Source organism: Orycteropus afer, unplaced genomic scaffold (assembly GCF_000298275.1).
Source record: "Orycteropus afer afer isolate SDZICR_OR568_19922 unplaced genomic scaffold, OryAfe1.0 scaffold00375, whole genome shotgun sequence".
NCBI lineage: Eukaryota > Metazoa > Chordata > Mammalia > Tubulidentata > Orycteropodidae > Orycteropus > Orycteropus afer.
This window is the reverse complement of record NW_006921962.1, coordinates 2,131,384-2,144,161: the sequence shown is the minus strand read 5'-3', so window position 1 is coordinate 2,144,161 and position 12,778 is coordinate 2,131,384. Positions and strand designations below refer to the sequence as shown.

The 12,778-nt window shown below is 35.9% G+C and overlaps 1 protein-coding gene across 1 annotated transcript in view; it reads left to right on the top strand.

The window, feature by feature from the left end:
* Nucleotides 1-12,778, top strand: part of PTPRQ (protein tyrosine phosphatase receptor type Q) — a 332,616-nt gene that overhangs the window by 87,074 nt on the left and 232,764 nt on the right. The window contains exons 12-14 of the mRNA XM_007953173.1: nucleotides 65-247; nucleotides 639-740; nucleotides 5,946-6,066. Coding sequence (XP_007951364.1) covers nucleotides 65-247; nucleotides 639-740; nucleotides 5,946-6,066 — 406 coding nt within the window. The remainder of the gene's footprint in view (nucleotides 1-64; nucleotides 248-638; nucleotides 741-5,945; nucleotides 6,067-12,778) is intronic.

Below are 12,778 nucleotides of genomic sequence, written 5' to 3'. Positions count from 1 at the left end.
ATTCCAATAGAACAGAATTTTAAGATGGAGTTGTTTTATACATTTATATTTTTATTTCTTTCAGTCCCTGACAGTGCACCAGAAAATATAACCTATAAAAATATTTCTTCTGGAGAGATTGAGCTATCATTTCTTCCTCCAAGTAGTCCTAATGGAATCATACAAAAATATACAATTTATCTCAAGAGAAATAATGAAAATGAGGAAAGAACTATAAATACAACCTCTTTGACCCAGAGAATTAGAGGTAAAAAACAAAACAAAATAGTATAAAAAGAAAAAACACTAATGTTGGATATTTACATTTATATTGAAACATTCTTTTAATCCATAAAAGTAACTCACAGGGCTAGGAAGTAGTACCTTGTTTTTATGTTATAAATGTTCAGTGTGATTATTTTTATAAAGGTCATGACAACTCTGGCTTTTTGGTTAAATAAGCTAGGAGTGACTCTAGGTCAGACCTTTTTGTACATTATTGTATATCATTTTGTCTTTGTACTACTATTGCTGAAGAACTACATTTATGTTTAGTTTTTACTGATGAAGATTATTGAGAGCCATTTCATAGTTTGTCTCTTGCATATGATTAAAGGATATTTTGTGAGTCTCAACTTATCTATTTAATTTCTATTTAGGACTAAAGAAATATACCCAATATATGATTGAAGTATCTGCTAGTACCCTCCAAGGTGAAGGAGTTCGGAGTACACCCATAAGTATACTGACTGAAGAAGATGGTAAATATAGTAGTGGATACAGATACACTTTTATTCTATCACATTCCAAGAAACATGTATATAGAATGTATACCTAATGTACGCACTCCTCTAACACTGGGTTATCAGTTAGGTGCATGTCAGCATTATACAGAAGTTTCATTGTCATGGTGTACACAGAAGCTAACAAAGTCAGATTTGTTATGGTTGTCCGGTGCTGTTGAGTTGATTCTGACCCTATGTACAACAGAACAAAACACTGTTTGTTCCTGTGCCATCTTCAAAATCATTGCTATGTTTGAGCCCATTGTTGCAGCCACTTCTGAGTACCTTCCAACCTGAGGGGCTCATCCACTGACACTGTATCAGATGATGTTCTGCTGCTCTTCCTGTACTTGCTTTTCAGTGACCAGCACTCGTCTGTCCATTTGTTGCACTGTGGTGGCTTGCATGTTGCTGTGATGCTGGGAGCTCTGCCAGCGGTATTTCAAATACTGTTAGGGGCACCCTTGGGACAGATATCAGTGGAGCTTCCAGAGTAAGACAAAGAATGAGAAACTGGTGGTCTGCTTCTGAAAAAAATTGGCCAGTGAAAACCTTAAGAATATCAGTGTAAATTAGATTTACATTCAATAAAATCAAGTATAAAATGCTTTTCTTGCATCTGAAGCTATGGTTACTCTTAAAAAAAAATCAGTAATATTTTCACATGGAAATTTATAAGGTTAAAAATTGAATTTGAACAAGTTGAATGTTTATTATGATTATGCTTTTCGACTTTTACATTCAGTAGAATAGACATTAACATAAGTTCTGTAGTAGATTCTCTTTATGTCAACTTTCAACATTTTTTATGATATTAAGATTAACTTGCTAATGAGTTCTGACTATTTTCCAGATCTCACTACATAATTGGCCAAGATGCTATTTCTGAATGTTAATAACCTTTATATTAAATGCTTAAACATAACTTTTTTGGACAAGACTAAAATAAACTTTACCACTGAGACCACTTTGCACTAGTACTTCCCCAAGTTATAGGCCTCTATATTGTTAAGAAAGTGTTTGAGGGATATGTTTGGCATTAGTATTTACATTTTTTGTTTTATGTAAATAATGTAATGTAATGTTGCTGTTGTTGCTAGATGCTGTCAAGTTAATTAAGACTCACAGCGACCTTATACAACAGAGCAAAACACTGGTCCTGCACTGTCCACAAGAGCATTGCTCTGTTTGAGCCTATTGTTGCAGCCACATATCTCATAAGCATCTTCCTCTTTTTCATTGACCCTTGACTTTACCAAGTCTTTCTCCAAGGACTGGTCCCTCCTGATAACATGTCCAAAGTATGTGAAAGTAAGTCTCACCATCCTCGCTTCTAAAGAGCATTTTGGCTGTACTTGTTCCAAGACAGATTTGCTCATTCTATGGCAGTCATAGTATATTTAGTATTCTTTGCCAGCCCCATAATTCAAATGCATCAATTCTTCATTCTTCCCTAGTCATTATTCAGCTTTCCCATGCATATGAGGCAATTCGAAATGTTGTGGTTTGACTTAGGCACACCTTAGTTCTGAAAGTGATATCTTTGCCTTTTTAACAGTTAGCGAGGTCTTTTGCAGCAGATTTGCCCAATGCAATGTGCTGTATGATTTCTAGACTGCTGCTTCCATGAAAACCTGGTCCCCCCCCTTTTTTTTTTCCAAACAATTTTGAGTTTTGTTCCACATTGTTCTCCCTCTCTATCCAGGATCTCCTACATAGATCCCCCTTCAAGTGGTTGACATTGGTAGCTGGGCACCATCTAGTTCTTCTGGTCTATAGTCGTATAAGGCTGTGCAAAATGCATGGTGTACCAGTCACTAGGACTAATTGTTTCCATGAATCTTTGGTCAACTTCTTGCTCCCCCTGGGTAGCTGGCTATGATCAAGCAGTGACTATAAACTTGTCCCTTGTCAGATCTACTATACACCTGGGAATTCTTACAGAACACACAAATACACTTGTAGAAACATTGTCTTCCAACCCTATACATGGTGCTTGACCATTATTGAATTATCTTCAGCAAAATTTTATTTGCATGTGATATTATGATATTGTTTGTTAATTTCTCCATTCTGTTGGATTACCTTTCTTTGGATTGAGCACAAATATGCATCTCTTTCAGTCAGTAGGCCAAGTAGCTGTCTTCCAGATTTCTTGTTATAGATGGGTGAGTGCTTCTAGTGTTGACTCTGTTTGTTAAAATATCTTAATTAGTATTCATCAATTCTTGGAGATTTGTCTTTCACCAATGCCTTCAGTACAGTTTGGACTTCTGGCTTCAGTACTATCAATTCTTGATCACAATGCTACCTCCTGAAATATTTGAACATTGATCAATTCTTGGTATTGTTGTTGCTATTATGTGCCATCGAGTCTGACCTGACTCATAGCGACCCCTCCTTGGGTTTCCGAGGCGGTATCACTACAGAAGTAGATTGCCCAACCTTCCTTCTGAGGAGTGATATAGTGACTGCGTATTCCTTCTATCTTCTTTTGATACTTCCTGAGTTATTCAATATTTGCTCAGAGAATTCTTGCAACTTGAAGCTTGAGTTTTTTCTTCCTTCTTTCTTTGAGAAATACTGAGTGTGTTCTTTTCTTTTTGTTTTCTAACTTCAGGTCTTTGCACATTTCATTAGAATATCAACTTTATTTTCTAATATCTACTTTATTTCCTTTGAAATCTTCTGTTCAGCTCTTTTATAATTTCTTCTACTCACTTTAGGTAGTCTAAGTTCAAGGACAAGTTTCAGTATCTCTTCTGACATCCATTTTGGAAGTTTTTTTTTTTTTTCCTGTCTTTTTAATGAGTTTTTTGCTTTCTTCATTTATAGTGTCCTTGATGTCATCCCACTACATATCTGGTCTTCAGTCATTAGTGTTTATTACACTAAATCTATTCTTTAGATGATGTCTATTTTCAGATGGGATGTACTTAAGGTCATACTTTGGCTTTCATGGGGTTCTTTTCATTTTCTTTAGGCTCAACTTGAGCTTGCACAAGTGCAATTTATAGTCTGTTCCTCAGTTGGTCCCTGCCTTTTTCTGACATATGATATTGAACTTCTCCATCATCTCTTTCCATAGATGTAGTGGCTTTGATTCTTATGTATTTCATCCAATGAGGTCTACATGTATAGTCATAGTTTATGTTGTTGAAAGAAGGTAATTCTGATGAATAAGTCATTACCTTGCAAAATTCTATCATGTGGTCTTCAGTGTAGTTTCTGTCACCAAGGTCAAATTTTTAAACAACTGATCTTTCTTTCTTTCCAAGTTTCACATTCTAACATCAGTACTTATCAATGCATCTTGAAATCTTCAATTTCTTCATCTTTGGCATTTGTGGTTGAATAAATTTGAATAATAGTCAAATTAACTAATAAACTGGTCTTCATTGTAAGTGCATGGATATTATCCTATTAGGGATAGCATTGTACTTCAGGCTAGATCTTGAAATATTCTTTTTGATGATGAATATGACATTATTCCTCTTTAATTTGTCATTATCACCATAGTAGACCATAAGATTGTCCGATTCAAAATGACCAATACCAGTTCAATTTTAGCTCTCTGATGCCTAGGATATCAATCTTTATGTATTCCATTTCATTTTTTTTTTTTAACTTTCTCAATTTTCCTAATTTCATACTTTGTGCATTCTTTGTTCTGATTATTGATGAATGTTTGCAGATGTTTCTTCTGATTTTGAGTTACAGTGTACAATGTCCTAAATCAATGCTATTGATTAAAATCCTTTATTTTTTGTTCACTAATAAGCACATTTGGTTTTGCGAAAATATTCATTGGCTTTTCTCTTGACAAATGAGAGTCCTCAGAGGTAATTCATATCTTAGGAAACGGACATCTCAAAGAGATACATGGATTCCTTTGATAATAAATATTTGATAACATTTTTTATTGTAGTACCTGTGAGACTAATGAAATTAAAATACTAAATACAACTGTCACCATTATTTCTTTCAACTCATCTCAGAAACCTTTTTTTTTTTCCAATATTTTTTTCTTTCAAACTTTGTTACTGAATAATGAAAGAAACTCACAACACAGGTGCACATGAAACTGTGTCTTAGATTATTGAACAAAAATAACACTGGAAAATTTTGGTTGACATTTTCTCTGAATTGTTGGAAATACTCACTGGAACAAATAATAATCTATTAACATTTAATATAATTAATGGAAATTCTTGGAATTTCTATTAGCTACCTGATAAGTTCCCTCTCCATGCATAACTGTGATCATTAACTGAAGTTTTAGTTAGATATGCTCTTTTATATATAAAAAAACATATTTTTATATTCTAAGAATTTATAGTGTTATTATACAGCCGCTAAGGAAATATCATTCTAAATATTTAATTAGAATTGTAAACTTGGCTAACTGTTGGTGTTGTTGTTATGTGCCGTCGAGTCAGCCCTGACTCATAGCGACCCCTCCTTGGGTTTCCGAGGCAGTATCACTACTTCACAGTAATTTTTCACTCTTGAATCAGTACATACTAACTAAAGTATTTGAATCTTTACACTATGATAGCAGAATTAGAAGTACATCCTAATCTGTCCATTTTCTATTTATGTGCAGCATAATGATTCCTTTTTAATCCATTCAATTCTGAAGAGTCAATGAATAGATTTTGATGTTATTTCACAAAGGACATAATTGGAATTGAGGAATATAGTTTTCATTTGTGAAGTTGGTCATTTCAACTGCCTTCCCAGTGTTAGGCTTATCACTTTTCCACTTCTTAGATATATGATTTTTTTTTTCCCCCACCACGTTTTACTGTCTAGGAAACACTTTTATTCTATATTCTATTCATTCACCCCAATAAAGCTTTTGCTTTTATTATAGGACGACACGTTACCAAGATATATTTGAGCAGTAGGTGAATCACTGTGACATACCCCTTCACTCTATTTTCTCATGAAATATTCTTTTCCATTGAATCACAGGAACAGATGTTCTAACACCACCATGCAAAATCTTTCTTTATCATCTCATTTTGAGAGTAAACAGCCAGTCTCATGCTCACAAAGAAAGGCACTGTGCCTGATTCATTTACCAGAAAGTTAATAAGAACACTTTGTGAATTTTTATTTTAACCTTTTGTTATATATGTTTAAGAAAATGTATTCTTCTATACTCTAACTTTTCAGCTCCTGATTCTCCCCCCCAAGACTTCTCTGTAAAACAGTTGTCTGGTGTCACGGTGAAGTTGTCATGGCAACCACCTCTGGAGCCAAATGGAATTATCCTCTATTACACAGTTTATGTCTGGTAAGATTTTTTTTTTGGAAATAGTTCTGAGAACAAATATTAATCTGTAACATAATAGGAATGTAGGTTCATTTTATTTTATTTTATTTCAGTTTGTGATGCTACATTAGGAAACTGATTAATAATATGATAGTGAATATGCTCTTATTAAGAAACAAGTTTATAGAGGTCAAAGAACAATAAAATAATATAATTTTTGTAATTAAAACAAAAATAAAAGTATATTGTGTGTAAGTATAACAGGGATCATGGGGCTGGCACGGGATCGGGCAGTGTTTCGTTTTGCTGTGCATGGGGTCGCTATGAATCGGAAACGACTAGATGGCACCTAACAACAATACTACATTTCTGCTCTTAAAAGTCATTGAGTCTTATCAGATTATATGAACAAGAGCATTTATTTTTAAACTCTTCTAAAGTTTTACACAAATACAACCTGTGTCACTGCCTTTTTAAAAGAGTTTCTTTCAGCAGAGTAATGTTAACTAAAACAAAGGATTAAGAGACATTTCTTAGAAGTCTTCTTATTTAAAGTCAACGTTCCATTGAAATTTAAGTGGTGTATATACTTTTTTTCTGGTCACTTTTACCTGAAAACATTTATGTTCATTTGTTTATGTTATTTATGATTCTATAGTGCATATCATGTCAATTCACAACATGGCTATAGACCGCTTCATGAAAACTCAATAGCTAAAAATCCTCACTTTGATCTAATGGTAGTCGTCTTAAAAGGATTCACCAGTTATAGAATAGATTTTCTAGTAGATTTTAAATATTTTAACTTACATTACAAAACGTAGGTTATTCCTTACCTTTTTACTCCTGACTTTGAAGGACTGACATTGAGTGAAAAGCTGTAATGTTTTAAAGAACTCTACTCTTTTCATAAACCATGATTTTTATATTTTCCCCTAATTCTCCTTTAATCAATCAACTTCTGTAGTGATACCACCTCAGAAACCCAAGGAGGGGTCGCTTTGAGTTGAGTCTGACTCAACGACAAATAACAACAACAACAACAGTGTTATTTAGGACTACAGGTCCTTGTGTTCTTCATTGCCTGATTCTCAAAACTAGGGTATACAAACTTAGGAGTGACATATATGATACTAATGAGAAGGCAGTAGTGGGAAGAAGGTAATCATTACCCCTGCATTCATTCATCCATATAGCTATCCCTCCTTCCCCCTCCCTTTATTCCTTCCTTCCATGATACTGATAGAGTACCTATATCCCTAAGAACAAGGAAAACAGAACTCCTGCTATCAAGATGGTTATATTCTGAGGGAATACTGGATCTCATATATATATGTGTGTGTGTGTGTGTGTGTGTGTGTGTGTGTATGTGTGTGTGTGTGTATATATATATGGGCAAAAAATGAGAGAAAGCCAGCAGAAAGAAGAGGGCTTTTGATGATATGCTCAGTGAAGCCCTGTTTGAAGATGTGGCATTTAGCTGAGATCTGAGTGACAAGAAGGAGCTTCTTGTCATGTGAAGATCTATAGGGTGAAACTCCCTGCATGAAGGGAACATCAACTGCAAAGGCTCTGTGGGGAAAAACAACTTATAATTTTAAAGACTAAAGGGAAGACCATATTGCTAGGATTTCTACCCTCACGTTGGGAGAATAATCCTACCCTTTTATAGTCATCATGCTTGTCTTCCTAGAGTCTCATGGTATTTTTAGTACTCTGTATAGCCCACCTAAAGAAAGTTAGTTTCCTAGGACTGCAGTAATAAATTACCACAAAGTAGTTTTTTTTTTTTAATGGACAGAAATTCATTTTCTCATACCAGAATCTAAAGTCAAGGTGTTGCTAGCAGCAGAGATTTTTAGAGATTCTCAGGGAGAATCTTTTTTATATTTCTATCTTAGCATCTGGTGGTTATAATTAATCTTTGGTGTTCCTTGGCTTGTAGACTGTGGTAGTTAAGGTTATGTGTCACCTTGGTTGGGCCAGGTTTTGAGTGGCTGGGCAACTGGTGGTAGTTATTCCCCATGATGAGACTGGCAACCAACTCCATGTTGGAATCTGCTGTGAACAGCTGAAGAGCTGCTTTAGGGATGTGGTCTGCTTCCCATGTACAAGGAGAAGCTTTGGGAATGGTCTGCAGCTTTGGCATGCTTGAATCCTGCATGTAGCCATGTCGTTGTTTAACAGCCTGCCATGCTCTGCCTATCTTGGGACTTTTTCTGGACTTGAATTAGTGGCCTTCCCTTTTGCTTGGTAATATTGGGACTGTGCCTTTTTACTTGTTGAGTGTGGGTTTGTCAGTCTCAGCCACCAGCAGCTTCCTGAGTGAAGAAAAGCCTCCAGCTTCAGTGGGCCAGGAGAAAGAGGCAGAGCTGAAGCCCAAGGTTGAGGGGCTTTCACCTAGCCCTAGAGCCTGACGCTTTGAACTTGGACTTGTAGCTTCCAAAAACTGTAAGGGAATAAACTCCTGTTTATTAAAGCCATCCCATCTGTGGTATATTTCTGTTAGAGTGGCACATAGTAAACAAAACATAGGCTCATCACTCTAAGCTCTATCTCTGTTTTAGCGTTACCTTCCCTGTGTCTGAATGTCCCTTCTCTCTCCTGTACAAGCACTTGTCATTGGAGTTAAAGATCACTCTAATCCAGGATGATCCCATCTCAAGATCCTTACGTTTACATCTGCAAAGACCTTTATTCTAAATAAGGTCATTCTGAGGTTCCTGGAAGATATATCTTTTGAGAGGTACAATCAACCCATAACAGATAGCATTCTATAAATGATGCTATTCACCTGATTGCTTTTTCATTCTGAGCATAATCTATTATAGTCAATAGAAGTCACCTACTCTAGGAATTCAGTTATAATTCTAATCATTTAATTATGAATTTTGAAAAGAGAGTAGCATTTATTGAGAATAAGTAATGGCACTTATACACATTATCCTACCTGTTATTTGAAGAATATATCAAGTCTGGAATTTTATATTCAGCAATTCATGTGGTATAAAACATGAACTTTTCAGTACTTGGTTCTCTGTTGCTCTGGAATCTCCATTTGCAACAATGATGAGGATTGTGAGAACACTGATTCAAGGTAATACATTCTTTTCTCAGTCTTTCTGGGTTTAGTTCAATCTTTTTTCAGTAAATATTCAATTAGTGCAAAGTTCAACTCCCCAGTGGTGTTTCTCTCCTCTTTCAAAGTATATCACTACCCTGTTCTACTTGTAGGAATAGAATAAAGCTTCTCACTGTAGGCAAAACCCCGTGTGAGTAAGATGAGGTTATCTTACATCTAGGATATGTGGCTTCTTGCAGAATTATTCCAGCAATAATCTGCTGTCATAGCTTCTAGCCTCAGGGTCTTAATTTTCTGTTACATCCTTGATCCTTCTCCAAGGTGTTTTCTAATTCCCTCATTCTCTTAGTATGGTTATCTCAAACTCTAGGTATTAGATGCTCTTGGGTGTTTTCTCTGTACTAATCTGTAGTTTATAAGATTTGGGAAGATGACTTCTGCAACCTTCTCTCAACTCTGATGAGCCCTTTAGAGGCATCTGGAGGCCTTTGCTGAACATGGTCTCATACTTAAAGATTTTCTAAGACTACTAAGAGGGAACAAGACCTTTTGCACAGGGATTTTTCTACCATGTCTATATGGTTATTTCCACCAATCCATCCTCACCCTGAGATCCTAGGACATTCTAGTCTCATTGCTTTGCCTTTTGCTTTTCTCATTCTTTCTTAATAGTGCGAAGTCTTTTGCTTACTGCTGGAAACTTCCTTTATTTCATGAACTCCTTGCCTTCTACACTATGAAGCTCTATTATCTGAAATCACCCAAGATTGACTCTTCATGTGTAAAAGGAATATGTTGTTGTTGTTATGTGCTGTCGAGTCAGCCCCGACTCATAGCGACCCCTCCTTGGGTTTCTGAGGCAGTATCACTACAGAAGTAGATTGCCCAACCTTCCTTCTGAGGAGTGGCTGGTGGGTTTGAACCGCCAGCCTTCTGGTTAGCAGTCAAGTGCCTTAGGCACTATGCTACCAGAGCTCCTAAAAGGAATATATAACACACTTTTCTCTCTCAACAAAACTTGTCATTATTTCACACACACACACACACACACACACACACACACACATACACATGCTATCTGTTTCAAGATGTTCATTGCCCTACCTGGAACAGAAAACTTTTCTGGTACATAGTTGAAATGTAGTTAATATTTTTGAATAAATGGTGAATGTATTTTAACTCACTGCCGTCAAGGCAGATCTGACTCATAGTGACCACTCCTTGGGTTTTCGAGGCGGTATCACTATGGAAGTAGATTGCCCAACCTTCCTTCCAAGGAGTGGCTGGTGGGTTTGAACTCCAGCCTTTTGGTTTGCAGTCAAATGACTTATATACTACACTACCAAAGCTCCCAAAGCATTTTAAGAGTTAAAAATTTCATGTTGACTTCTTCTCTCTGCATTTCTACTGTAAGAGCAGTAATGGAGACCTCTGGCTGACTAGGGTAAAATCACATAAAGAAACAACAGCAAAATACATAAAAATCTTGTTCCTCAACCTACGTTGGCAAGTAGTGACTGGGGTCTTAAAAGCTTTCAAACACCCATCTAAGATGCAGCTAATGGTCTCCTATCATCAGAAGCGAAGAAGAATGCAAAAAGCCAAGCGCATTTGGAAGCAATCGGCCCTAGGACAAGATGAACCTCGTGACCAGAAGAACTAGATGGTGCCTGCTACCAATGCCAACCACTCAGGAAGGGATCAAAACTGGAGATCCTGGATAGAGTGGGAGGAAAAACATGGAGCAAAATCCAAAAGCACAGTAATGACCAGAATTACTGGTCGGATGGAGTCTGGTGAGACCCCCAATACTATGGCCCTGGGATACATTTTGGGCCTGGAATAAAACTCATTCCCAGGGCTGGTTCTCAGCCCAATAGTAAGCAAGATGTACATGCAGACCACTCAACCCAGGATGACACACCCACATACTCTGTGGAGATGTATCCCTTGGAGCAATCAACCACAGGGCACTAGAGGGGCAACATTCACATGGAAGAAATGCAGGACCTACAGGAGTGCATAACTATGAGGGGCATGGGGGGTGTTTACTGGGGAGGGAGGGGAGGAGACTGGGTTAGGGTTGGGGATGGTAACTGGGGAGTGAAACTAAATGTATATGAAATGTTGAATGTAAAACAAATTCTGGTCTCTAAACTTACACCTAAAGCACAATTAAAAATAAAAAAAGAAAGAAAGATCAAAATAGGGAAAACATCTTTTTCCTTCTGTTTCAAGAATATTTTCTAAGATCCTCCAATCTATCTGTCTGTCTATTTGTCTATCTAACTGGTAGTATACTGCCTACAACATTTGACTGCTAATCAGAAGGTTAGTGGTTCAAAACCAAACCTTCTGACATCTAGTCAATTCCAACTTATAACAACCCCCATTAGGTTTCCAAAGTGGTAAATCTTTATGAATGTAAATTTCCCATCTTCCTTCCCCAGAGTGGCTGGTGGGTTTGAACCACTAACTTTCTGGTTAACAGTCAAATGTTTTAGGCACAGCACCACCAGAACTCTCTCTCTCTCTCTCTCTCTCTCTCTTTCTCTATCTCTCTCTCTATATATATACACACACACATATACATGCATAAATATTTACATATGATAATGAAGTATATACAGATTTTAAAATTAATTTTCAGTATATTTTTATTTTAGATGCTTTTGGAAGCATTAGCTAGTATAGATAAAGGAATGGTCAGAATTTTTGGTTCTTTTAAAGCCACTGATGCTTTTTGAGGACTCTTGCCATAGTCATTTTTATTAAAGGGATAAGAGGAAGGTATAATAATGTTTGGTTTGGTTTTGAGTCAGAAAGACCTGGCTTTGAATCCTGACTCTGCCACTTAATTAATATCTGTGTGGTCTAAAGTACTGAAATAGATTGTGGTTATTTTTATTAGCAACATCCTTATTTCAAAGGTCTATAACTCTCTTATGATTCTCATTTCCATTGCTTTTGTTGTCCCACTGATGGTAAAATTTTTATAAAAACAATTTTTATGGATATTTGCTCTTCTCAGTATATCTTCAAAATGCAGAGTGCCTATTTACTAGACTTGGGTAACTTCTCTCTTTGTCATGAATATTTCTTTAATTAATACCTCATAAGGGTCAATGTGTAATCATTTTATATCCAGTACTTTGTGAGCCATATTTGGCTTGTAGCCAGTATACTCAGAAACCTGCTTAATATATTTTATTTTAAAATGATTTGTCTTTATGAAGTTGTTTTTTGCAAACAACTTTTTGTCATTTATCAAGGTAATAAAGTAACATTTTTTTCCTCTGTTACACTTATGGATTATACTTATATGTTTTCAAATAATATACAATCTTTGCATTTTGAGGGCAACTACTATCTAGTAAGTGGGTTACTATTGGGATGTGGCAAGCTTATTTACTTTTAATACATTGTCAAGTTGAGGAAGTAGTATTCTAGTAGATTAATATAAAGCTTACGCATTTACTATATTGTTGAATTCAGCTTGAACTTGTTATACAAATTTGCTCCTTTATGTATTAGTAACATTTAACAGTAGTTTTTATTTTGTTTATCAAACATCTATGTGAATGTTCTATATGCGGTAGCCAAAAGACTATGGAATGGAAGTGATGCTAAAACTTCTAACATATATGAATA